Here is a 26,377-nt window from a genome sequence, read left to right as displayed (position 1 = left end):
TCCGGTGATTGTGCCGGTCATCGGATATTGTTCTCCTGAATCAAGAAACTCTTGGAAACTATAAGTCGCACGATATTTCCAGTGGTACCAAACGATTCAGAAGGTTCCAAATACTATGAAAACGTGTGAAAGTTTTTAATTTTTCCAAGAAAAAATGTCAAAGTTGACAGGTTTTCGTACTGCAAAACAAATGTGCATAATTTCATTAAAAAAACTTTGAAAACTTGTAGCTTGGAAACTATAAATCGCACGATTTTTCCAGTGGTACCAAACGATTCAGAAGGTTCCAAATACTATAAAAACGTTAAAGAAAACGTGTGAGAGTTTTTCATTTTCCCAAGAAAAAATGTCAAAGTTGACAGGTTTTTGTACTGCAAAACAAATGTGCATAATTTCATTAAAAAAACTTTGAAATCCTGTAGCTTGGAAACTATACGTAGCACGATATTTCCGGTGGTACCAAACGATTCAGAAGGTTCCAAATACTATGAAAACGTTAAAGAAAACGTGTGAGAGTTTTTCATTTTCCCAAGAAAAAATGTCAAAGTTGACAGGTTTTTGTACTGCAAAACAAATGTGCATAATTTCATTAAAAAAACTTTGAAATCCTGTAGCTTGGAAACTATAAGTCGCACGATTTTTTCAGTGGTACCAAACGATTCAGAAGGTTCCAAATACTATAAAAACGTTAAAGAAAACGTGTGAGAGTTTTTCATTTTCCCAAGAAAAAATGTCAAAGTTGACAGGTTTTTGTACAGCAAAACAAATGTGCATAATTTCATTAAAAAAACTTTGAAATCCTGTAGCTTGGAAACTATAAGTCGCACGATTTTTCCAGTGGTACCAAACGATTCAGAAGGTTCCAAATACTATTAAAACGTGTGAAAGTTTTTCATTTTCCCAAAAAAAAATGTCAAAGTTGACAGGTTTTTGTACAGCAAAACAAATGTGCATAATTTCATAAAAAAAACTTTGAAAACCTGTATCTTGGAAACTATAAGTCGCACGATTTTTCCAGTGGTACCAAACGATTCAGAAGGTTCCAAATACTATAAAAACGTTAAAGAAAAAATTACACCTTAAAGAAGAAAAGTAAGAAACCTTAATTACAACTTCAAAATATTTAAATCACTTTAATTAAAATATCTTAGATTTTAATTAACTTTAAATCCAAGTAAACTTACGAATGGTAGCCAAATTAAAAACCCAAGCAGTTTAATTAAAATTGTAGTTGAAATTTTAATAACAGCAGTACCAAACTATAATTCAATTATTTAATTCTAAAAATAAGGTTAACACTACAATAATTAACTAATAAGAAACTTTTTGCTTCTATAGCATAACATTTGATCGAGAGACGTCTTAATGTCGTCAGAGGTGTTTGTAAAGGCCAAATTCATATGATTTCTTTTGCTGCAGTTTAATTATTAACTGTAATATTTTTTTAAATTATTTATTAAAATTTTTCTTAATTTTTTTCACACTTAGACTGCAATAATTAATGTGTTGCTGTATTCGGAACAATAAGACAAACCAGCTTAACCTAACTATTATTATCATTATTATTGTTATATTATTTATACTGACTGAGATAAGGCCTTTGACAAAGTGAAACCATTCTTATAGTCGAGCTTCTAACTTGGATTTTTTACTAATTTTGACGGTGACTATATAAATCCTTGCGTATTTTACGAACAATTTTTTTCCAGATACCCATTTGTTGCAGGCTCTGCAAAACCAAGAAAATACGTTACGAGGTACCTTGGTGTTGTTTATGTGCTTCTAATTTGAATGTTTTTTCTATTGTGTTTAAATTTAACATACAGCTAATAATGTACTTTTTCTATCCCTAATTTTCCGCTCCAAGTACCGGATTTAGGTCCGGCGATCGCGGAGGCCATTAAAGTTCTGTTTTTTCTAAAGACCCCTTCCGACTTACCCGTTACTATATGCATGTTTTGTTTTTATTATTTTAATAAATAACACCAAGGTAACTCAGCATCATCATCATCTGAATTCGACCGTATTTAAGTTTATAAAAATGAAAATATGAAGCTTAAAACAGTGTCGTCTTCTTTGAATTTATTTATTATCTACAGCGTGTCTTATACGCTATTTCCGAAACTATAGGAGATACGAGGGCGGTTAAATTAGTAGGAAGTTGCCGATTTCGAGGCTTATTCCACATCTTTTTACAGCGTTGCAAAATGTTTGTTGGTTCGTGAGTTATAGGGCGATTTATCAAAAAAAAAAAACGCCAAATTTTATTTTAATTGTCCAAAAATTCCAATTTTTCCAAATTTTTTTTTTTAAATACGGACCTGCACTCTTTATAAATTATTTTGAAACCATTTTTTATTCTCTTTAAAATGATGTATCTCGTTCATGGGTTTCCCAACGTATTAATAACTAAATCATCAGGAATTTTTCCTTAATGCGGACCTGATATTTTTTAAATTGTAAATTAATTACTTATTAATACAGTGAAATGTTTATCTTTTTGGTTGTTATTTAAAAATGTTTATTAACGCTAAAATAATATAAAAGTGATAATAATAATAATAATTCCATTTTAGATACAAAATAACTTGGTTTTTTAACCTTAAATAAAGGCTATTAAATAATTTGTACATAATTACGAAATAAATTAATATTAATTTACCTCCATTATTTCCTAAGCATTTTCGTGCATATTGGTTACAATTTTACACAGAGAAATTTAAAAAAAAACACTCTATATGGAAAAATCCATGAGTGTTATATCGGGCGAACGTGCGGGCCAATTTATAGGACCGTTATCACCAATGCAACGATATGGTTTAAAATTGTTCAAAAATTTTGTGCAACGTTTATTTCGAAGGCCTTGTTCTCAAATAAACACTCTATATCGAAAAATCCGTGGTTGTTATATCGGGCGAACTTGCGGGCCAATTTATAGGATTGTTATTACTAATGCAACAATATGGTTTAGGAACCTTGTACAACGTTTATTTCGATGTGCAGGGATACCGTTCTGTTGAAAATATTCAAAGACCTATTTCTCAAAAAAAACCCTATATAGAAAAATCCATAGGTGTTATATCAAATTCAAATTCAAATATATTACGTAAAGTTATATACAAAAGTGTTATTGTTACATAGGTAAATAGGTACAAATAAAAATAGATAACAACCCTATTTCATGAGAGAAGAAAAATAACGTTAAATACCTACACACCTAATGTAAAAATCCAAGAAGAGGAATCGGCCTAAGGCCATCTAATGACGTACCTTGTGTGCAGATTTCCTCTTCCAAAAATGGCACAGATATTAAGAGGTTAAGAACGGCAACAGCCCGGCCGCTATGCAGGCGGAAAACAGGCGAGAGAACAAAAAGGTAGTAAAAATTACGACTAACATGCACTAAAATAACCCAATATCCACAAACTCAGAACAACGTTTCAAAAAATGTTTGATTTTTCAATAAAAATTGTTTGGTTTTGGCTTTGAAAATTTTTGGATAATTATAATATTTTTTCAATTCAGCAGGCAGTGTGTTAAAAAGAACTGGTCCATAATAGGTTACAAATCTTTGGGTCACATTTGTACGTTTAAATGGAATAAACATATTTATCTCTTTTGTTGCTCTTGTGAGATAGTTGATAGAATCACTATTAATTGGTGATAATGTAGTATGGACATAGTTTAAAGTGGAATGGATATAAATATTTCTGACACTTAGTAAATTTAGATTATTATATAGTTCACCAGTTGAAAATCTATATGGTCTTTTAAATATTATTTTTAGTGCAGAATTCTGAGTGATTAACGACTTCTTTATAGTATTGTTATACGCGCAACCCCATATAATAATACAGTACCTTAAATTGGATTCTATTAGTGCGTTATATAAAGTTTTTAACATTTTTACATTTAGGATTTCACGTACCTAATACAATTTATAGAAAATATTCCTAATTTTTTTATTAACGAATGCAATATGTTCCTCCCATTTAAGATACTGATCCAGATATTTGATTTTTTTAACTTTTTTTATTTTGATACAATTACATGCATCATTATGCGATAAGCAGTCATTATTATGAATAACAATCTCTGTGGGCGGTGGTTGATCTACTGACGTTGCGGAAAAACTCATATAATAAGTTTTATTAAAGTTTAAACTTAAAAGACTATTGTTGAGCCACTCATACATTTTACTAAGGCCAATTTCGGCTTTTTTAAAGACTCTCTTCCAAGAATTATCAGAAAACAATAATGCAGTATCATCTGCGTACGAAATAACTTCGCAGTCGTCCAATAAGCTTCCTATACTATTAATATACACAAGGAGAGTACTGGTCCCAGCACTGTCCCTTGTGGAACTCCGGTTTTAATGTATTTAGGAGAGCTCATTGTGTTATTAATCTTAACAAATTGTTTTCTATCTGATAAATATTTTTTTAATAAGTTAAGAGGCCCGTTTCGAATACCAATTTTTTCTAAACGGTTAAAGAGAATTTCATGTGAAACGGTATCGAAGGCTTTCGAAAGATCCATAAAAACTGCTAAACTTTTTTTTCTGTTTTGTAGATTAATGTTAATATTATTAACTAAATCAAATACGGCTTTCTCCGTATTTTTTTTATCTCGAAAACCATATTGCTTTTGATATAAAAGATTATTCTTTTCCAGGAAATTCATTATTCTTGACTTTAAACATTTTTCAAATATCTTAGCAAAGTTATTTATGAGAGAAATGGGTCTATAATTAGTAGTTTCATCACGATTATCTGATTTAAATATAGGAGATACCAGAGAGACTTTCCAATCAAAGGGTAAGTTAAACGTTGAAAATGACTAATTTATTAAGTAAGCTAAAGGTTTTAAAATATGAACATGTATTCTTTTAATTAAATTAGTTGAAATTTTATCTTCCCCTGGTGCTGAGTTATTTTTTAATGTTTTAATGTGCATTATAAGGTCATTTGTATTAACTGGAAAAAGAAACATGGAGTTAAGATTAATTTTAATTTTTTCTTTAAAACTCGATGCATTTTTATTGATATTTTTTTGAATTTTTGAACCTACATTTGTAAAAAACTCATTAAAGGTATTACTAATTGTTACTTCATCTGTTATTATGTCATTATTTACTTTTATTTTAAAATTATTTTGAGGCGCTTTTTTTTGATGGTTGGTAATCTCATTAATAAATTTCCATGTTTTTTTGTAGTCATTTTTGGATTCATCTATTTTTAGCTTATAATAATTATTTTTTGCCAATTTCATTACCTTAGTTAAATTATTCCTAAATTTTTTATATTTTATTTCATCGGCAATATTATGGTTCATGTTTAAAGATTTTTTCATGCTATCTCTCTGTTTTATAGAATTAATAATACCCTGGGTTACTCAAGGCTTACGTTTTCTTGTTTTGCTATTTACGTGTGTTTCCTTAGAAAATATAAATTTTTAAATATATATAAAACAGGTATATGACTCTTCTATGTTGTTGTTTGTAAACACTTCTTCCCATATTTCTTTAGCCAGATCATTTTCTAAATTTGTGTAATTTATATTTGCTTTCCGTTGCATGCTATTAAACTGGGCAATATTTTTTGTTACATTTTTAATATGCCCAATAGGATAATGGTCAGTTAGATTAGTTTTAAAGATTAATGGTATGATAGAGTTTTTTCTTAAATCAAACTGATCTATTTTTAAAAATATATGATCGAGTGCTGTTTTAGAATTGTGGGTTTCTCTTGTTGCTTGATTTATGCACGACATATATCCATTTTGCGACATAACACTTAAATACTTAGTTACATTCATATCAGTTTCCTCCAAAATATTAATGTTAATATCCCCAATAAATATATTGCACATATTTTGCTTTCCTATAAATCCTTGTGTTTCCAGATCGTTTAAAAATAAGTTTAAATTTGTAGACGGTGGTCTGTATACACCGGTAATACCCAAAGAAATATCGTTTATTTTCATAGTACAATGCAAGAGATTAGTTTCAGTTAGTTTTATTATTTGAGATATTGCATGCAAATTATTTTTTATATACATTACAACACCGTCATTTTTATTAAAAAAAGAGTTATTATAAAAAATATCAAAACCAGCAAGCCTGAATGTGTCAACATTGCTAATTGTAAATGTTTCTGACAACACTACAATATCGATTTTTGTGATATCCAATTCATTCAAATAAATTATCAATTCATCAAAATTCTTTTGTAAGCTTCTGATATTAAAATGTATAATATTAAGCCCACCACTATCACCAAAAACTTCGCCAGCCCGCCCCATGTCATCCGCCAACACTACATCCAACCTGCTACCCTCCTCAACCTCATCACTAAATTCCAAAAAATTTGTCATCCTTAAGAAGAAAAAAAAAATTAAATCTTAAATATTCTAACAAAAATATACCTAATATATAAGTTACAGAAAAAAGAAAGCAACAAAACACGTATTTTTTTTAAGCAGCCAAACATAATAAACCTCTATTATTTATTTAACTGCCCCAAAGAATTGAAATAAACATTAATTAATCGTTAATTGTTTTTATATAAAGGCTAGTTTAAACTAAAGAATCACTATATGAAAATTATGAATAAATATCTATATAAGGTGATAAAGTCTCTAGGAGAAACCAATCATTACGAGTTAATTACTGGATTCTTGAAGCAAAAGTACAAAGAAACTCGTGATTAAATAGCCATGTACACACAATAAAAACTCAATAAAAAGAAAAACAAATTTGAGCAAAAGCATATCCTACTCATTGTAAAAAAAAAGGAAAAGAAAAACCATACTTCAATAATTAAAGGCCCAAAAATAAACTCATATTATTAGTTAAAAATTTGGAATTATACCTACATTATACATATTACCCTAGAAAAGTACCTATATTAAAGAGATATAAATATAATCTATAAACTGTTGAATTTAAATTGTAATTGTAATTATAACTGTAAATTTAAAGTTAATAGTGAAATTATTAGCAGGTAATATAAGATGTTCGTCTTTATTATTATGTGTAAATGTCCAAAATAAAATATGTACATATTCATAAACAAAACAGAGCTCATCCCATTCCCATAGGGGAATGTTTGGACTCTGAAATGTGTGCTTTTAAATACCATATAAATATAACAAAGAATTATACATACTTCTAAGCCTTAAGAGTATTAATATCCTCTAAATTCTGAATTCGATGCACAATATTATTTATTTTCACATACACGGGAGAACTTTCTGGCCAATTTATAGGACCGTTATCACGAATGCAACGATATGGTTTAAGATTGCTCAAAAACCTTGTACAACGTTTATTTTGAAGGCCTAGTTCTCAAAAAACACTCTATATGGAAAAATCCATAGATGTTATATCGGGCAAACTTTCTGGCCAATTATTAGGACCGTTACCACCAATGCAACGATATGGTTTAAAATTGTTTAAAAACTTTGTTGTACAACGTTTATTTTGAAGGCCTAGTTCTCAAAAAAAAAAGTCTATATGGAAAAATCCGTGGGTGTTACATCGGGCGAACTTGCAGGCCAATGCAACAAATATTAACATGAATAAAAACTTGATGACTTAACCGCCCTCGTGTCTCCTCTACTTTCGGAAATGGCAAATAGGACACCCTGTATAATAAAAAAAAAGTATTGGCCTTAAAACTGTGCCTTGTAGTACACCTATCTTTACAAAAGTGAATTCTCTCTAAATATACTCCTGATTTTTCAATAATTTCCAAAAGTGCGTATTGAATGCTTTGGCCAAATCTAAGAACGCTGCCATCTATGCATTCCTTGTTGTTATCCGTCTTTTTCTGTTACAAGAGCATTTGGGGTACCTACATTATTTAAAAAAAGCCACATTGGGGTTTTTCTATTATTTCATTTCTACTCACATGCCATATTAATTGAAAAGTAACCTGGATTGATGCCTTATTATTATTATTTTTATTATTATTATTTTAGGCATTGAAGAAGGATCTGGCCCAATCCCGTGACGAGACGAAGGAAACCGCCATGGACAAAATCCACAGGGAAAACGTCCGTCAAGGACGCGACAAATACAAAACCCTTCGGGAAATCCGTAAAGGAAACACCAAACGTCGTGTCGATCAATTCGAGAACATGTAAATTGCAAAAAAAAACGAATTATTCGGACCTAAAATTAATATTACGACCAATTAAACAACAATAAATACAGTTTTTAATTTTAAATTAAACCGTAACAATTTTCCCTATTTATTCGTTTTAAATATTCAAATTTGTCGCATTTGGTGCAAGTTTTGGGACCCTCAGAACCTAAAAATGACCCCGATTTTACTCTATCGAATGTCGTTTCAATGATATCGCGAAAATTACAGTCTTTATTTAAAAAAATGGGAATTTTTTGAGGTATTAACGAATTAGTTTTTTCCATATAAAAATTTAAATTCTAACTTTAATAACTCTCAAACTACTTCAAGGATTTTGATGCGGTTTTCACTTAAAGTTTAAGCAACTCCTAAAGAACATTTTGATATATTAAGCACTGTTGTAGCTCAAAAACTTCCTGAGCTAGACTCATTTTTATGAGAAATTAACCTGGACAAGCCTAAAATTGGAAATTCTTGAATAATCAACTTGCGATAATTCGAAAGCTATTGAAGGTATTTTAATGAGGTTTTCACTGAAAGTTGACGCGTTTTTCACAGAACGGTTTCATATATGAAGAATTTTTGTAGCTCAAGTATTTTCTGAGTTAGACTCAGATTTATCAGGGGTGGACCTAGGCAGGTCAAAAATCGCGATAATTAAATCAAATGTTTATGGATTTTTATGTTTTTTTGTATTAAAATGATGGCAATTTCTAAGGGACCAGTTTTCTATAAAAAATACTTTTTTAGCCTAAAAATTTAATAATTTACAGCCGTTTTTGTTAAATCAAGTTTAACATCACTTTTTTCAGCAAAAAATCAACTTCCTCCCTTGATAACTCCCAAAGTACTTCAAGGATTTTGATGCGGTTTTCACTTAAAGTTTAAGCAACTCCTAAAGCACATTTTGCTATATTAAACACTTTTGCAGCGCAAAAACTTCCTGAGCTAGACTCATTTTTATGAGAAACGAACCTGGAAAAGCCTAAAATTGGAAGTTCTTAAATATTCAAATTGCGATAATTCAAAAACTATTTAAGGCATTTTCATGAGGTTTTCACTAAAAGTTGACGCGTTTTTCACAGAACGTTTTCATATACGAAGAATTTTTGTAGCTCAAGTATTTTCTGAGCTACACTCAGATTTATCAGGGGCGGACCCAGGCAGGTCAAAAATCGCGATAATTTAATCAAATGTTCATCGATTTTTATGTTTTTTTCTATTAAAATGATGCCAATTTCTAAGGGACCATTATTTTATAAAAAATACTTTTTTAGCTTAAAAATTGAACAATTTACAGCCGTTTTTGTTAAATCAAGTTTAACATCACTTTTTTCAACAAAAAATCAACTTTCTCCCTTAATAACTCCCAAACCACTTTAAGGATTTTTATGCGGTTTTCAGTTAAAGTTTAAGCCACTCCTAAAGAACATTTTGCTATATTAAACACTTTTGTAGCTCAAAAACTTCCTGAGCTAGACTCATTTTTATGAGAAACGAACCTGGACAAGCCTAAAATTGGAAATTCTTAAATAATCAACTTGCGATAGTTCGAAAACTATTCAACGCATTTTAATGCGGTTTTCACTAAAAGTTGACGCATTTTTCACAGAACGTTTTCGTATACGAAGAATTTTTGTAGCTCAAGTATTTTCTGAGCTAGACTCAGATTTATCAGGGGTGGACCTAGGCAGGTCAAAAATCGCGATAATTAAATCAAATGTTCATCGATTTTTATGTTTTTTCTATTAAAATGACGGCAATTTCTAGCTTAATAATTCACGTAATTATAATTCAAAAATCCCTGGACTTGACTCATAATTTCCTTCTTCCAGTAATTCGGCATTGTACAGTTCCATGGTATTGGAAGACTGGAATTAGAACTGCCTGGACTAATTAAATCATTACTCGCTATAAATACTTTCATTAGTTTTCTTAATAATTAATAATGAAAATCCCTTTTTTTTCTTAGTTTTCCTCATATCCTGAAATCGTCAAAGTTTTGAGGAAAACAGTCAAACTGAGTTCAACTTCTTGGCAAAATAACCTCAACTTTTTGAAATAACCTCAAACCGCAGCCGACCCTTACGTTACAACCGAGTTTCATGATAACGATCGGTTAAATTTGCGATTAAAACGTGTACAGAAAATAACCAAAGAACCTGCGAAAGTTTGTTTAGAAAGTCAGTAAAATCGGTACAAAAACCGTGTTTTTGTACATTTTTTAGTACAATTTTTTGATATCTTAGAAACGATATTCGGCCGATTAAAATCAGAGTGGCCCAAATAATTTAGTTGCTTTTTTGAATATTATTGTGCAAATTTTTACATATTCGGGTCGATATCTTAAAACGAAACAATATATTATAGTAAAATTGATGTTATTTTCGGAATCGGTGGGGTTCAAATACCCCAGAACGGTTTGCACCATATCGATACACCACTGTTATTATAGACGTTTAAGCGTCTATAATTCATTCAATTTAAGGAGTTTTTCAAGTCACATAAAGTTTTGCTCATGCGAACAATAACAATAACAAATTTACTATTACTATTATTATTATTACTACTACTATTTATCTCTGTTAATCCAGTGAAATTTTACAATGCTCATCCCCACTATATAGTTTTTTAAACATATATGAACTAAAAAAAGGTTGATGGGTATGATGTTGTGCTAGCATTAGTGTCTCATTATACAAACATAGTTGAAGAAAAGTAGAAAAGAAGAGTAAGAAAAAAAAGAGTAAGAAAAGTAGAAAAGAAGGCAGTAATTTTAAAACGCCTATTTTACTCTAATAAATAACTATTATTATTTGTTATGGTACTATTTTTAAGGTTTTATCTCAAAGTAATTATTGTTTTGGAATTTGACTATTTAAACCGGTATTATATATTTTTATTCTTTAAATTTAATTTTCAGTATTCAAAAATGAACTTTGTACATCACCTCATAGTTTTACCACCTTACACATTTTTCATTTACCTAAAAGTCAGAAAATTATAGTTTTTGGTTAACTGTAATTTTCATTGCCAATCATAGTTCCCAATTAAAATTTGAGATAGATATAGATTGTAGGTGATGTTCATTTCACAGGTATTCAGCTGTAACTTTGCGTAAAAAATACACGTATTTATACCTGGCTCTTCTAGGAGCCACAGTTAAAGGCCCATGAAACGAACTTTAGGTACAAGGTGTTTCATTTAAGAGGAAAAACGGCATATTTTTTACTTTTTCCGTATCTTTACAAAATTGAAGATAGCCAATCGACGTATTTTAACTCGGAGAATTTGAAAATCGTTATAAGAAAACAATGTCGTCAGTCTTTTTTGTTTTCTTGTGACGATTTTCAAATTCTCCGAGTTAAAATACCAGTGGCGGCTCATGGGTCAATCTTCAGGGGGGTCATTTTAGTTTGAAAACTTATAGTTTACTCTAATAAAAAAAAAACAAATCAAGCTATTGATTTTTTAAAGTATTTGAAAGATTGTTTTCTCGATGCTCAACATAGACAAGGCACTAAGTCTAGATTGTCTTATCGTATTACGCAGGAATGTTTTTACTCTTTTTAAAGTAGAAAAACATCTCTCACTTTCCACGGTTGTCATAGGGAGTGTGCACAATATATTTAATAATTTCACTGCTTCAGAAAATGTTTCAGATAAATTCATGTTAATAAAAAGCTGAAGTATGGCTACTGCACCGGCACTATTGCGAAAATCCTCACGACAATATATGACTTCAAGTTCCGATTTTAATTTGGAAATATTTACTGTGGGATAATGATCCTTGACTGTGTATGCTTCAAATTTCTCTGTGTAGAATAACTGTAAAATCATGAGATGATCATTGAAATCAAACCTGTGATTTATTTCAGATATAATATCACAAATTTCCAGTGTAGTTCGTTGCTTTAGATCCTCTGTAGCTGTAGTACTTTTTCTTTTTTTTTGCTGTTCATGTGCTTGGTTCTTCTGATTCCAATATAGTATTTCTAATTATTTGGATATTGTTGTTAAAAGACAGTATATAATTTTTAACAGATCTGACATCAATATCTCGCATTTGTAATTGTTTAAACAATATATCAACATGGGGCATTATTTTATGGAAAAAATTTAACCAAAATAAAAAAAGCTCATCTTCCAAATGTCTTTTTAAACCAGTTGCTTGATTTATATTGTTACCATCTTGCTCCTTATCAATAATTTCCTCTAAGCAAGATTTTAAATCATCTTTATAAGTGTATACAATTTCAACACATTTTGTATTGAAAGCCCATCGAGTGGGTGCAGCTTTAGGTAGCCTTACTTTAACCACTCTATCCAGAACCATCGTACGTTTTGGAGATCGGTCGAAAAAGGACGAAAATGCGTGTAAATTTGCAAAAAATATTTTTATACGTTTATGTTGACTCGCCGCTTTTTGCAGGATAAGATTAAGTTGATGGGCATAGCAGTGAATAAAGTGTGCATTTGGGTATATTTCTTTAATTTTTGTTTGTACTCCTCCCAGTTTACCGCTCATGACTGATGCACCATCGTAACTTTGGGCAATCAATTTTTCAGGTGCTTCATTAATTTTTAATAATTGAAGTTCTTCCAATATTACATTAGTTAAATGTTATGCTGTGGTACCTGGTGGGTTAACAAATTTCCAAAATCTTTCATGTACAATACCAGTTAATACATATCGTAATATGACAATCATCTGCGTTTTATTGGAGCTGTCTGTGGTCTCATCTACTTGAATTGCCACAAAATTTGTCTGGCCAATCTCCTTAATTATATGAGTATGTACAATGGCTAACATTGATTCTAAAATATCGTTCTGAATTGTTTTTGATGTTGCTTTAAATACTGTACATTTTTCAATATATTCCTTAAACATTAAATCCAGTTCAGAAATAAAATCGATAAGGCCCAGAAAAATTCCAGGATTATTGGAGCTGTTACTTTCGTCATGACCGCGCAATGCAATTTCGAAAACTTCGCAAAATTTTACACAGACGATTATTTTGTTTAAAGTACAGTAACTAACTAAAACAAAACATTCATCCAGTCGGGCCGTCGACTACGTTAGCGATATAGGACTGAAAGGTGACTCTCACTCCCGCTCACGAAATGCGAATCTGTCCTCTTTGTTCTATTTTACATGCATTTCTCCATAAGCCATAAGAACTGTATAGGGACAATTTAAAATACGGCCCAGCCACGGGCTTGTGTGATGAGCGCGAGGCGCGACGTTAGTAATATATTTATTTGTTTTGCTATTATATTTGTTTTGCCAATGCAGACTTAGAGAATTTTATAATTCACAGTGAAGTTTTAGATAAAAGATATTTTTAATAAAATTGGTATATTTATGAGATTATTTTAGGGGGGTCATTGACCAATTGACCCTAAGAAGGAGCCGCCATTGTAAAATACGTCGATTGGCTATCTTCAATTTTTTTTAACACATTCACTGCCCAAAAAAATCCTAGCGGTCACATGTGTGCCGCCTATTTTTTTAAAATAATTTTTTAATTTAAGGCTAGTGTTAGGTTTAGGTTAGTGCCCTTAGCTGATATTGGCCATTTTTTTGTAAAAAAAACAAGGCCGCCCTAGGGGCGGGCAAGGCACAGGGCAAGCCAACTACTTAGCTTGTGCCCGATGCCGCCTCTGCGGCGTTCAATTGACATATAATATATCCTTTTTCGAAAAAGTCGAAGTAAATAATAAGACGATACACATACATATTTTAATTTATGATAAATATTAAAGTTAAACAATAAAACACAGAAAATAAAAGAAAAATAAAACAAATATGGCAACAAAAAAACTGAAACTAAACTTTATTCAAATCCAACATAATAAAATTCTATGTTGAAAAATATGAAAACTCAAAAACAAAATACAAAATCACTCTATCAAATAAACGAACATAGTCAAATAGAGACAAACACGAACAAAATTTATTTTGTGGAATGAAATACTCGAAAACATGGAGTCAAGCAAAGCCCAGGTTGGTTAGGACACAAAGGACAATAATAAATTGAATCCTTCCTTTGTTTTTTTTGTTCCCAGCACACAGCGCACCTTCTCCGTTTGACTCTAGTATTCTCTCCATCAGGTTTAGGGCATAATTCAGGAAGATGTGTTATTCTAATTTTTGGCAACGGCTCTGTTGGAAGGGGTCCTAGTAGTTTTTCAATTATAGATAATCTAAAGTCATAGAGGTTTTTCTTATTGTTAGGATGTCCTTGCTTGTAAAGGTAAAATGAAGTGAGCAACATCATTTGAAATATATGTATGGCTAATTTTTTGTACCATATGAGGGTTTTATGCTCACAAGAATAATAAGAAAGCATTTGGTCACAATGGTCCACTCCTGCCATGAATTGATTATACTTATTTATCATTGCAGGTTTTAATTTTTCTTGACCACGCTGAGTTGTCACTTTTTCAAGTTGCCCACCATATTGGCTGGATATAGCCAGAATTTCACGACGGTCCTTCCATTTCACCACGCAAATCCCTTGCGAATTGTGCTGAACAACTAACTCGCCCTTTTTTAGTTTTTTTTTAATTATTTCTTGAGGATTCCCTTTTCTGTTAGACCGGAGTGTTCCAGTTACATATGTTTTTCGGGTAAGCAACTCCTCGGCAAGTTTTACACTATTGTAGAAATTGTCCATATATAGCGAGTGACCGTTGTCCAATTTCTCCGCCATTAAAGCTAACACAACTTTTTCTGTATGCCGTTCACCAGATAACTCTGTATCTGCTGAACCAGCATATACCAGCATCTTCAGTGGGATGCCTTTAGGTTCGCATAAAACATAAAGTTTTATGCCAAATTTATGCCTTTTTCCTTTGACGTATTGGCGAAATTTTAAACGGCCTCGCCACAGCACCATAGATTCATCAATGGACAGTTCGTTAGTTGGGTAATAAATCTCTACCATTTTATTATTATAATAATTTATTAACGGCATAATTTTACCCAATTGCGTTCGAGGTTCGTTGCTGTCTGTGTTTTCAAACTGCAAGCTTCTTAAAATCAGCAAAAATCGATTGCGACTCATAAATGATGAAAAACATGTCAGGTTAAATAAATAGTTTTTCTTCCAGTAGTCATTCATTCTATTAATTTTAATTGTGCCCATATGAAAAAGTAAACCCAAAAATGTTCTCATTTCTTTTGGAGTAACATCAACCCATCTAGTAATTCGCGCTTCATCACCTCTGCCCAGTGAAATTAGGTCGATAGCATGATTATTGGCTCGACTACATAACATGTCAAAAAAAACGTCTGGGGCCATAATGTTGAAATAGTCTATTGGCTCGTTGGAATTAACATTGACTAGTAATCCTGGTGTCTTTGTAAAAGAAAACTTTTGACTAGGAACCTCAGCAAAAGTCCAAAAATCCATAGATTTTCCTTGAATATTTGGTAAAGAGGGTGGAGGAGAATTCACAGGGGCAGGAGGAGGGGGAAGGACTTTTGGAAAAGAAGGAAGATCTTCATCTTCGGACTCACTAACCTCGTTTTCGGTTGAGTAATCAGGGTCCTCGTCGGAGCTATTTTCAAATGGATCGTTTTCACTTTCCGACTCTTCTAAAAGAGCTAACAACTCTTCATCAGTTAGTCTTTCTTCCCTTTTATTATACTTCACCCTCTTTGACGGTCCAGGCTCGTCTGCCATAATAATCTGTAAGAAAATTCATTAAAACTATCATAAATTTGCCTGTGCCCTTGAACGCCTCTCGGGCGGTCATTATTTAATTTTCGTGTTTATATATTCATATATCTAACAAAAAATTACTAGAATAACATGATTTTGGTATTTTTCTATGATTTGCACTAATAAAATAATAAAAAAACTAGAAGAATATTAAAAACCTACCTTTTACAAAAAACTGATAAAAAAAACACACAGAATTAACACTTTCAGAAACCAAAGCCGTCACGTAGTAAAAATAAGGTACACAAAACATCCGATCATAATAGTGAACGAATTCAAACTGACCGTGCTTATTTATCTCCCTATGAATAAGCGTTAGACGAGAACGCCGCTCGGGCGGTCCCGGCATTTTTACGAAGTGCGCATGAACGCCTCTGAGGCGTTGCTGGCAGTGAATGTGTTAATAGTCAAAAAATATGCCGTTTTTTCTCTTAAATGGAACACCCTGTACTTACTAAGGCACTGTTAAGGTTGAGTATGTTTATAGAACTCTAGGACTTACCGCAATTTAAAATCCAACATTCGCAAATACTTGGATTTTTATAAGGAAATTTAAACATATTTAACGTAGAATTCTTTCTTCTAGTTCGCCTACAGTCATAATATTGGCATATATTGCCCGACATTATCTATTACAGAACGAGTGACAAAATTTAAAAAAAATAACAGAATTAAGTCCATCACAAGAGCGAATAACAAAAATAATATTGTGTTAATCAGCCGAGAGTCGCAGCCGCCAAATTAAATTTTGCAACACAGCCAAGCGATCGGCCAGATTTCAACGCGTAATTTCACCGATGGATCCTCGCTCGAAAAGCGGGGATCCTTTTAGGTGGTCAAAAAATTTACACAATTGATTTCCTTGAGTAATGGCACAGCATAAAGAAACCAGCAGTCGCACTTCAATAAAAATACATTGGCTTGAATAAGCGAGTTTGGTGCATGTGTACTAACGCAGGCGAGGCATTTTTGCTTATAGTAGGGATGCCGCTGACACTCGCTACGGTCCACGTGGCTTTTGCCTTGGCTAGAGCCGGACTTAAACATTTTTTTAGATATTATTATCTTGTAAAATAAAAATACCTACATAGTACAAATATTGATTTTTTAATATAAATAAAGTTCATACATTAACAAAATATTTAAACAAAAATAAACATCGCATTTCTACATCTAACAACGACGATATAGAAGAATACGTGCAGGAAGTTAATTAGGTATGAACCATAACTTTAAGAGACCATTCTTTGAGTAATTTTAAAACAAAAGGTTCATATAAACATATGTCCAGAAATTCTTCGTTCTCAATATACAGGGTGTTAAAATTTAACAACAACTAAAATATATGCCACTGACTTTTGTGCAATTTTTATTATGTTCTGTGGATTATACAAATAAAACTTTTCTGTCTCTTGAATTTTTTTCGTATCTTGCTTAGTTAATAATAAATTCCAAATGAAACTTTTCCCCAAATTCCTTGTGTGATCCAGGGATATGCAATTAAGTGGACTTTTTTTTCTCGAAAAATAAGCGAGATACGAAAAAGTTGTATTTGTATTTGAGTAAATCAAATAAGATATTAAAAATGGCACAAAATTCAGGTGCCTCAATTTTTTTGCCACAATATTTCTTCAGGTCCCGTACGAGATTACACTGAACCTAATAAATTTAATCATGTTAGGGGTAAATTAGCCTGTTAAATAATTTATGGTACATACTTAATTAACACCCTGCATAGTAACGCTTTTAGATTAACATCTGACTACATAGTAGTTTAAGGATAACTAATTATACAAATAAAGTAATATTTCAAAACAAATAGAAACTCTTAGGCCAATAAATAAAGACAAATAGTTGGCAACAATTCAAAACAATTCTGCGAAACATCTGCGAATTTTTGTTATATTATTAAGTACCAACTAAAGTAAAAGTATACAATTTTGCAACTCTTTTAAATATGGCAATACTGTTAAAATGGCAGAAATATAAATAATGTCCTTAAAAATCCAAAAAAAAAAATATTACGTTGCTGCAACTTTAACTGATGCTTAATTATGTTATTTAAGCCATACAGCCAAATTTGCAGCTATTAAAAACTTTGGCAAGTCAATTATTTTGCTTTATTAATAATTTTTGACATACCCCTCTTTTAATACAAAAGTTTTTATAAAAAACGCTACGCTTTGTAAAAACGCTATCAAAATAGTCACTAAGTACGGCGCTGAACTAGGCGATACACCTATGAACACAATTCGATAAACAGTGAGCTCCGCATCCGGAGAACATGGCTGCGGCATGGCTAAGGATGCTATTAGTTCGCTTACATTTTCGAGCGGAGTGAGACTGCTGGTTTCTTTATGCTGTGGTAATGGGATGTGTACTTAGGGAACATTTGGATATGTTCCATTACTAATTTTCGACGTGCAGGTTCCATTTTTCTGCCAGGATCTATACCTCTCTTGTCCTTGGCGCATATGCGATTTATATCCGTTATTGCACAAACCGTTGTAAACCTTTTGTTACTTATGTCAAGGGTTTTGAGAAAATATATCTTACACACTCGCTTATGTCGAAGGTATATTTCAGTACTCAACTGCCTGTTAGTAGCGGCGTTGTTTCGTTTTCTTTGAACGTCTTTTTTCCTTATGCATGAAGAAATAACACACCATTTTGTAGATTGTAATCGGCCAATGCATAAAACTGTTGAAATATTTCTTGTCTGTCATCTTCAGAAATATTTGAATCGCTTATTTGTGAAGAGATCTAAGTCACAAAAATGACTTTTTGAGAAAATCGAAAAAAAGTGTTTATATTTTTAACTTAATAAAAATATATATATTTTTTTTGGGGCATAGTTACAATTCGTATAATGTGTACTATTTCTACTTATTTACAATTTTTTTTAAAGCAAATATTGTTTTATTTATAATATTGTTGATCTGACTTATATCCTTTCACGAATTAATTTAAAAACTTCAATAAAATCATTCGTTTTGTAAATTATATTACTAAATTTATAATAAAAAACAACATCATTGATAAACTTTATTCTCAAATATATAGAACTAAACATATTGAACATTTTTGATGAAACAAAAAATCACATTTCAATGATCTATAAGACAAAACTTTTATTATTCATGCTCAGCTTCCGCATCAGTGGTTGGCCAGCCCAGTATTTTCTCATAAAAGTCCATAAAGTTTTCAGGAATATAACCAGTTACTTTCCTGATATCATTAATTTTTTTTATATTAATTGGAATTTTTTCCCCCGGATAAGCTCTTTCATTAGCCAGTTGAACAATTCCAGCATCAGGAATTTTTAACAAAAAAGAACTCTTTTGTACTCCATCAATATACTTTAAGGCTTCAACAGTTCCTTTCCTTTCATGATTGTAGCGAAACTCCATAAAAGTGGAAACTGCGAATGACTCTTTTTTTGAACGTGGAATAGACCTAGCACTGCTCTCCAAGGAAAAGCAAGTTTTTTTATAGTACTTGGACCACCAGTTTTTAAAATTTAACACATCATCAGTATCGACCATTTCGACAGTAAATTTTTGCCCTTTTGCAGCATTGCAAATTACTTCACACACTTCCATGGGTGTATACAGCCTGTCTATGCGATTTAGTTTGCGTTTGACTAAACCAAAGTCACGATCGCACGGCAAAAATGAATGGCCGCGAATCGGAAATTTGTGAACAACTTTTTCAAACGTTCCACTGTCAGTAAGAGCAAGACAAAAGCGAGTCATAACATTGTTCTTATTTTGGCCCCCAGAACCGTCACTATAGAGATGAAGTTCTTTTACGCTGGCAGGAACATTTTGTTTTATATATTTGAATAAAAAAGAACATGTTTCATTTGGCCCTTTTTTAGCCAGACCTTCATGGTAAAGAAAAAACTGAGCACTTCCATTTTTTAGATTGTGAATACCAAAAGGAAATAAAGAAAGCTGACGTAAGTAAAAAATATCCTGTACGGGAATAGACGGCAACGAAATATTCTGCATATAATCAAAACATAGTCCGAGAACTCTATCATTTTCTTTGCACATTTTTTCTGTATTTTGTATGCTAGTATTAAATTTTTTAGAACGTCTTTTGTGCACCATAAGTTCAGCTAAAGCAGCTCTTTTCGCTGTTTCATTTAAAGAGGAACTTGTGGATTTAATTTCAAGTTCCTCGCATTGACAACACGTATCTACTTGCGGTCGTCCAAATTTATAATCAAAATGCTCTTTAAAAATTTTGTAATATGTCGAATATTTCACATCAATTTATGTATGCTTTTCTTTGAATAAGCTATGCAGCTTCTTGACATTTAACTTTGCATCCAGATATAGATATTCTTTGGATGCATAGTGACTATGTTTAACAGGAAATGTTGAAATGTGTTCACAGACTATCTGAATAATATTACCTGGAACAGTTTTTCGATTATTTTGTAGGCCTCTTAAATCTCTCGGGGATTTTCCAAGATTTAAAAGAAGTTGCAACCGTTGTACTAACTTAGAACTTATGCCATGCAAGCTTAAAAATGCTTTTTTGCAAACCTTTCGTCTCTCTGTGTTAACCAATACAAAATATTCAAAAGATGAACTTCTTTGTTTTGCTTCTTCTTTCCGTGGCCGCCTGTTCTTGATATTGTTTGACACCAATAGTCCTTGCAGGTAAATATCTTGTTCGTTTTTGGTTGAAAAAGAACGAAACTTATTCATTATGTGAATTTGTTCTGCTGGAGTTAGTTTTTCAAAACATTTTAGCTTGCACCTGCAAGAATTCATTCCCATTAAAAAACTTCTTAAAAAACTTAAAATTTTGTTAAACTTACATGCATGGCTCGCCAACAGCTTTTCCTGGAACCATGTTATCTCGATAGTTTCTATACGGTTGTCCCAGCAATCGACTTTTCTTAATTCTCACAGCTTTATATTCATCTGTGTTTTTAACTCCCTTTTTTCTCTTTTTTTCAATATGCTCGCTCACTATCACTCATATTATTTAGTATATTAAAAAAGAAACCAAACAGAAAAACTGAAATATTTAGTCCGAACACGTTGGCTAACAAAACAATAATAAACAACTTTTCGTAATGGCCACGTGCATACCGATGCGGCGCGACTGCCGCCAGTCCGTGTAAATTTATGAAATGATTTATGTCACTGACTCATACCCTTTCAAAAATAAATATAATATTGTGATGCCTTCTTTTTTGCTACGGGTAGTACAGACTTAGATCCTTTCAAGACTAAACGGTAGATATACGTGCTATAAATAAGATTTTATAGTAATCTTGATTTTCGTCAAGTAGTGACTTATACCCTTTCATAAATAAGCAATTCATTTGTGCTCTGCAAGTGTGTTCATAGGGCTTAACACTACGTTGGATATGTGGCTTATTTTTATGACCAATATACGTTTTTTCTGAATTTCTAAGCGTTTTTTGTACCTTAATATTTTTCTACTTAATTTCTTTCTTTAAAGAGCGTCACTGGGTCCAGCTACATCTTTATTGGAGGCGTCACTATCTAAATCAGAAAACACTGCACTGTTATCTGAAAATAAAAATCATTATTTTATTACACATTAATAAATTTAAAAACATATATGAGCAAAAATTAAGTACTTATTTTAAGCAAAGTATTTTATTTACCTGTTACTTGAGTGTATCTTTCTGCTAAATCAACATCATCATTGGAAGTATCACTTTCAGGTATGTTATCTCTGTCTTCATCGGTGGCAAATGGATCGAAAAGTTCGTGTTCGTTCCAAACAAATGTGAACTTAAGGTAGTAATCTAAGTACTTATCTCAGATTTCGTTAAAATTGTACTTATACCCCTTTTATTCTAAACGCCTTAAATAAGTTACTGTAGAATGGTTTTAAATGTCCATTTTCGGGTTTTAAAGTATGTTCGATAAGACTCAGTCATTTGATCACAAATATCAACTCCGCCCATCTTTTCATTATAAACTTTAATAATTACATTTGGACAGGATACTTCTATATGTTTTTTTTGTGTTTTTATCCCATCTCTGAACAGTTTTTACTGGTTCTATTCCAAAAGCCTTGACGACTGATTTGTTATCTTTCCATTTTGTCAAACATACTTTCCTATTTTTTACGTGCACTTCTGCGTCGCCTCTTTTTGAAATACACATCCATTTACTCTGTTTGTCATTATGGTTCCCGTTCCTTCCATTTTTTATTTTTCAAATAATGGTATTGTGGAAAAATATCGGTCAAAAAAAACTAAAGCTTCCAGGTGGCAAGGTTTGTATTAAACGAAGAATAACTGATGGCCCTAAACCAAGTTGTTTATCTGGCAATGGCGTCAAGGAACCCTGGTATATTTCGAAGCCCAATATTGTACCACAAGACGTTGTAATGACAAAATTCTTAAGTCCAACCGGTCTTGGTTTATTTTTGACATATTGACGTATAGGACATCGTCCTAAAAAGGGTATCATTTGCTTATCAATTGAAAAACAACCATTCTCTGGCCTGTGAATTTCAAGACATCTTTGTCGAACTCGGTCTATCATTGGTTAAACTTTCCAGAGATGATTCTTCTTTTTGATATCATCCGATACTGATAGATTAGATAGAAGTTTATAAAAGCTGTCATGCGCCATAACATTAGCTATAAGAGGTAATCGATATTTGATACTCCAGTAAAGGTGGATTCTAGGAAACTTAAAACATCCCATAATTGCATGCATACCAAAAAATTGCCTAATTTCTTCATCAGTCAATTTTGGAGTGATTTCCCTACCATGTTGTTCCAAGTAATACTGAGAAGTTAACGCTTAGGGAAAACAATGCATTACTTAAATAATTTGACATTAAAAACACAGTTTAAATTAATTTTAGTTAAAACTTTATTCGCCATCACTAGTCACAAGAATTCGAAAAAACAAAAAAAAAACGGTAATTCATGCTCCTCTGCCGAAGGCAAAATGGCTACTAAATCCAGCTCGTGCGTAAAGAGGTGTCTTGCACAATGGTGTCGTATCGTTTTGGACAGTTAAAATATCATTTTGATGTTTATATCCCATGTTAATAAGACTCACACAATTGTGACATGCTGGAGCGTAAGGGTTATTGCTATTTTCGACCTCATCAAATATAACTTGATTTATCTCGTCATCTTTATCCGAATCGGGATTAGACTCACTGCCACTAGAGACACCTCGTAAGTACAAAATGATACATTTTGAGAAATCAGAAAAAAGTATTTTTTTCTTTTGTTTAACGTAAAATCGTTGTTTAATAAGTGTAAGAATATAATAGGAAATAGTTATAAAAAACGAATTTTTAAAAAACACATCTTTTCTTTGTAAAACCAAACTTACGTGCTATTGGAACACAAAAAATAACACTTACGTGTTATTGCACTTTATTAATTTATTTTATTACATTGAAAAGTGAGTAGAGGTATCCAATCATATTATTTCACATTAACAACGAAAAAATCATAATTAAATAAGAAACCTAAAAACTATTAGTTTTTATAAATGAATAGTTTCCAAAACACAAAAAAAACTTAAATTTTAATTTAAATATAAATTTTAATTCAAATTTTTATTTAAATATATACGGCAGCGGGTCCGCATGACCTGTCTTACATTTTGCGGCTTTGGGAGCAATAATCTAACATTTTCGGGCATATTTCTACGGCATTGGGACACCAATGGGTCTAAAATTTTATAAGCAACGCATATTTTCGGCTTTGGTAAATTGAGACCATAACACCTTGAACGTATATATACGGCGGCTGGGACTACAGACCTACCTTTTTAAAAAACATATATATATATATATATATATATATGCGGCGTTGGAACATCAGAAAGAGTTAAATGTAAATAAAAATGTCATCAAATTTCAGTTTAGAAGACCAACGTGGCATTTCCTTATTGAATTCATCTTCAGGGACCGATTTATCCGCTTGCGTCTTCAATTTTTAAGTTTTTGTATTCGGCACACTGATACCCGTCAACCATTAAAATAATCGCAGTAAACTATCGAGATTTAACAGGCGGCCTTATTTATTCAAAACTACGATTTTTATTATACGTCGATGTTAGTTTTTATTGTGATAACTTTTTGAAACCTTCGAGATCTGGATTTTTTTTTTTTTTTTATAACGCTACGCTATATAAAACTAACTAGAGTTGAACTGTAAATATTGTTTTACCTACATAAAAGTTTTTTTGGGTGTTTAAAATATAAAACGCATTCCATTTAATGGTAGTAATTTTTCCGTCGTGGTAAGTTTAATTTAGTGCCATTGGGTAAAAGGGCGTTTGGAACGTATGCACACTCCTGAATAAGAGATTCCTTAGTTACTTTAAGACCAACCACCCACCAGACTTGAGGTCCGTTGACTTTTTGGAAATAAGCGTAAAACGAGAATTTTCAGATTAGTTCTTTTACTGCATACGTTCCATACGCCGTTTTACTCGATTTTTAGTGGTTACTACGAATTAAGGTGGCTTTCTTCCTTCTTTATCATCTACATGTATGTTTTTTTTAGAAACTGTATAAGTAATCTCCCGTTTAAAAAAAAAAGAAAAAACATTAAAATAACATAATTTTTATATTTATTTGAACATTATATATATTTCAAAAAAAATTAAAAAACGGATATTTTTCTATACTTAATGGTTTGCTATATACCGTACCCACGAATGTTGTAAATAGAGAATTCTATACCGCGTTGCCTTCCATTTAATATGTTAAGGATTATTAATTAATTAATTTTTTATTAATAGTGCTACTTTTAAGGTTATGGATTATATGACGTTCCAGTTTTGTTTCCGGGCACCCCCGGACCGAAGAATATTGTTTCGGTTCCGAATTGTATAATGGTGGAACTAAATTTTTAATTTTTAATTCTTTTGGGTAGTTTAAACGCAGTTACTTATTCATTTGTATAACATTAGGGTTATCAATAAACCTTTTATTAGAACGTTTTTTGCGTTTTATTTATATTTAACCCCTGTAAGGCGATTTCTAAGAAAAACCGAAGTACCGATCGATTTTACCTCGTATTTACATATTAAGTGAATGTTGGAGATTGCTGCATTGAAAATTGCTGATATAATATACACAGCAAATAAATTAAAGAATCTGTGGAAGTCTACAATGATAACAGTGTGAATTATACTCTAAATAGTGCAAAATATCCTGCTAATGTGGAGTAAATAGCAGAAATACATGTGAGAGTAAAACATCTGGAAACCTTCAACGATTTTTAATGCATCAGTGGACATTTTTGAGTGTAACTTCGGAACCGCTGGGAATATTTTCATGATTTTTTTACAGTAATATAATGCAATGTCTGAGGATGGATTTGATGGTTAAAACGTCGTTCTACACGAAAAATCGCGGGAGTTAGGGCGCTTTTTGTTGGGGCATGTTTTTTTTCGTAATTTTTTTAGTACATGTTCACTTGTTTTGAGAATGTTTGAGGAAATAATTGGGAATTGCTTAAAGGGGCTTTTGACGAAGACAGGGCGGTTCTTTTACAATAATTCTATAGCAAAACGTTCTTTGTACCTCGATAACTTTTTGAGTTACAGTCAATTTTGTCCATCAAGTTTTTAGAACGATATTGGAATTACAAGGTTTTTAACCATCAGCCGACATTTTTGGTCATAACTTGGAAACCACTTGAGATATTCTCATAATTTTTTTACACCTTTATTGGGGGATTCCTGAGGATGGATTTGAGGGTAAAAACGTCGTTCTACACTGAAAATCGAGGGAGTTAGGGCGCTTTTTGTTGGGGCATGTTTTTTTCGTAAATTTTATTAACAAATTCCAACTATCCTTGAGAATATCTTACGAAATAATAGGGATATTCTTAAAATGGTTTTAGTGCAAGAAAGGGCGTTTCTTACCAAACAACTTCATATGAAAACGATTATTGTACCTCAAAAACTTTTTGAGTTAGAGGTCATTTTGTCCATCAAGGTCCCAGAGCCACCTAATTTGAAGTTTTTAAAACCATATGGCAATTACACGATTTTTAGCCATTAGTCGACATTTTTCGTCATAACTTGGAAACTATTGAAGATATTTTCATAATTTTTTTACATCCTGATAATGGGATTTCTGAGGATGGATTTGAGTGTAAAAACGTCGATTTGGGTTAAAAATTAAGGTAGCTAGGGCTGTTTTGGTTAGGGTAGTTTTTTTCACTACTTTTATTAAGAAATTCCAACTTTCCTTGTGAATTTTTTAAGAAATAATGGGAATATTCTTAAAAGGGTTTTAGTGCAAGAAAGGGCGTTTCTTACCAAACAATTTCATATGAGAACGATTATTGTACCTCAAAAACTTTCTGAGTTAGAGACAATTTTCTCCATTAAGGTCTTAGAGTCACCTAATTTGACGTTTTTAGAACCATACAGCAATTACAAGATTTTTAACCATTAGCCGACATTTTTGGTCATAACTTGGAAACCACTTGAGATATTTTCATAA

The 26,377-nt window shown here is 31.7% G+C and overlaps 2 protein-coding genes across 4 annotated transcripts in view; one reads left to right on the top strand and one right to left on the bottom strand.

Moving 5' to 3' along the window:
• Positions 1–24,861, top strand: part of LOC126747897 (moesin/ezrin/radixin homolog 1) — an 86,138-nt gene extending 61,277 nt beyond the window's left edge. For 2 of the 3 annotated variants that reach the window (XM_050456867.1, XM_050456866.1), the window contains one exon: positions 7,984–24,861. In XM_050456867.1, the coding sequence (XP_050312824.1) occupies positions 7,984–8,148 (165 nt within the window). In that variant the 3' untranslated portion in view covers positions 8,149–24,861. The remainder of the gene's footprint in view (positions 1–7,983) is intronic. The other variant, XR_007664456.1, reaches the window with a different exon arrangement.
• On the bottom strand, positions 14,108–15,841 carry LOC126747949 (piggyBac transposable element-derived protein 4-like). Its single transcript, XM_050456928.1, has one exon. It carries the CDS (start codon positions 15,839–15,841, stop codon positions 14,108–14,110), a length of 1,734 nt encoding a protein of 577 aa, XP_050312885.1.
• Positions 24,862–26,377: the final 1,516 nt, after the last annotated feature.

This window comes from Anthonomus grandis, chromosome 20, assembly GCF_022605725.1.
Source record: "Anthonomus grandis grandis chromosome 20, icAntGran1.3, whole genome shotgun sequence".
Lineage (NCBI taxonomy): Eukaryota > Metazoa > Arthropoda > Insecta > Coleoptera > Curculionidae > Anthonomus > Anthonomus grandis.
The sequence above is the reverse complement of the archived record's forward strand: the minus strand, read 5'-3'. Positions and strand labels throughout refer to the sequence as shown.

Bases quoted from the DNA above. Each gene is read 5' to 3' on its own strand.
- LOC126747949 (XM_050456928.1), bottom strand. From the start codon at position 15,841: ATGGCAGACGAGCCTGGACCGTCAAAGAGGGTGAAGTATAATAAAAGG.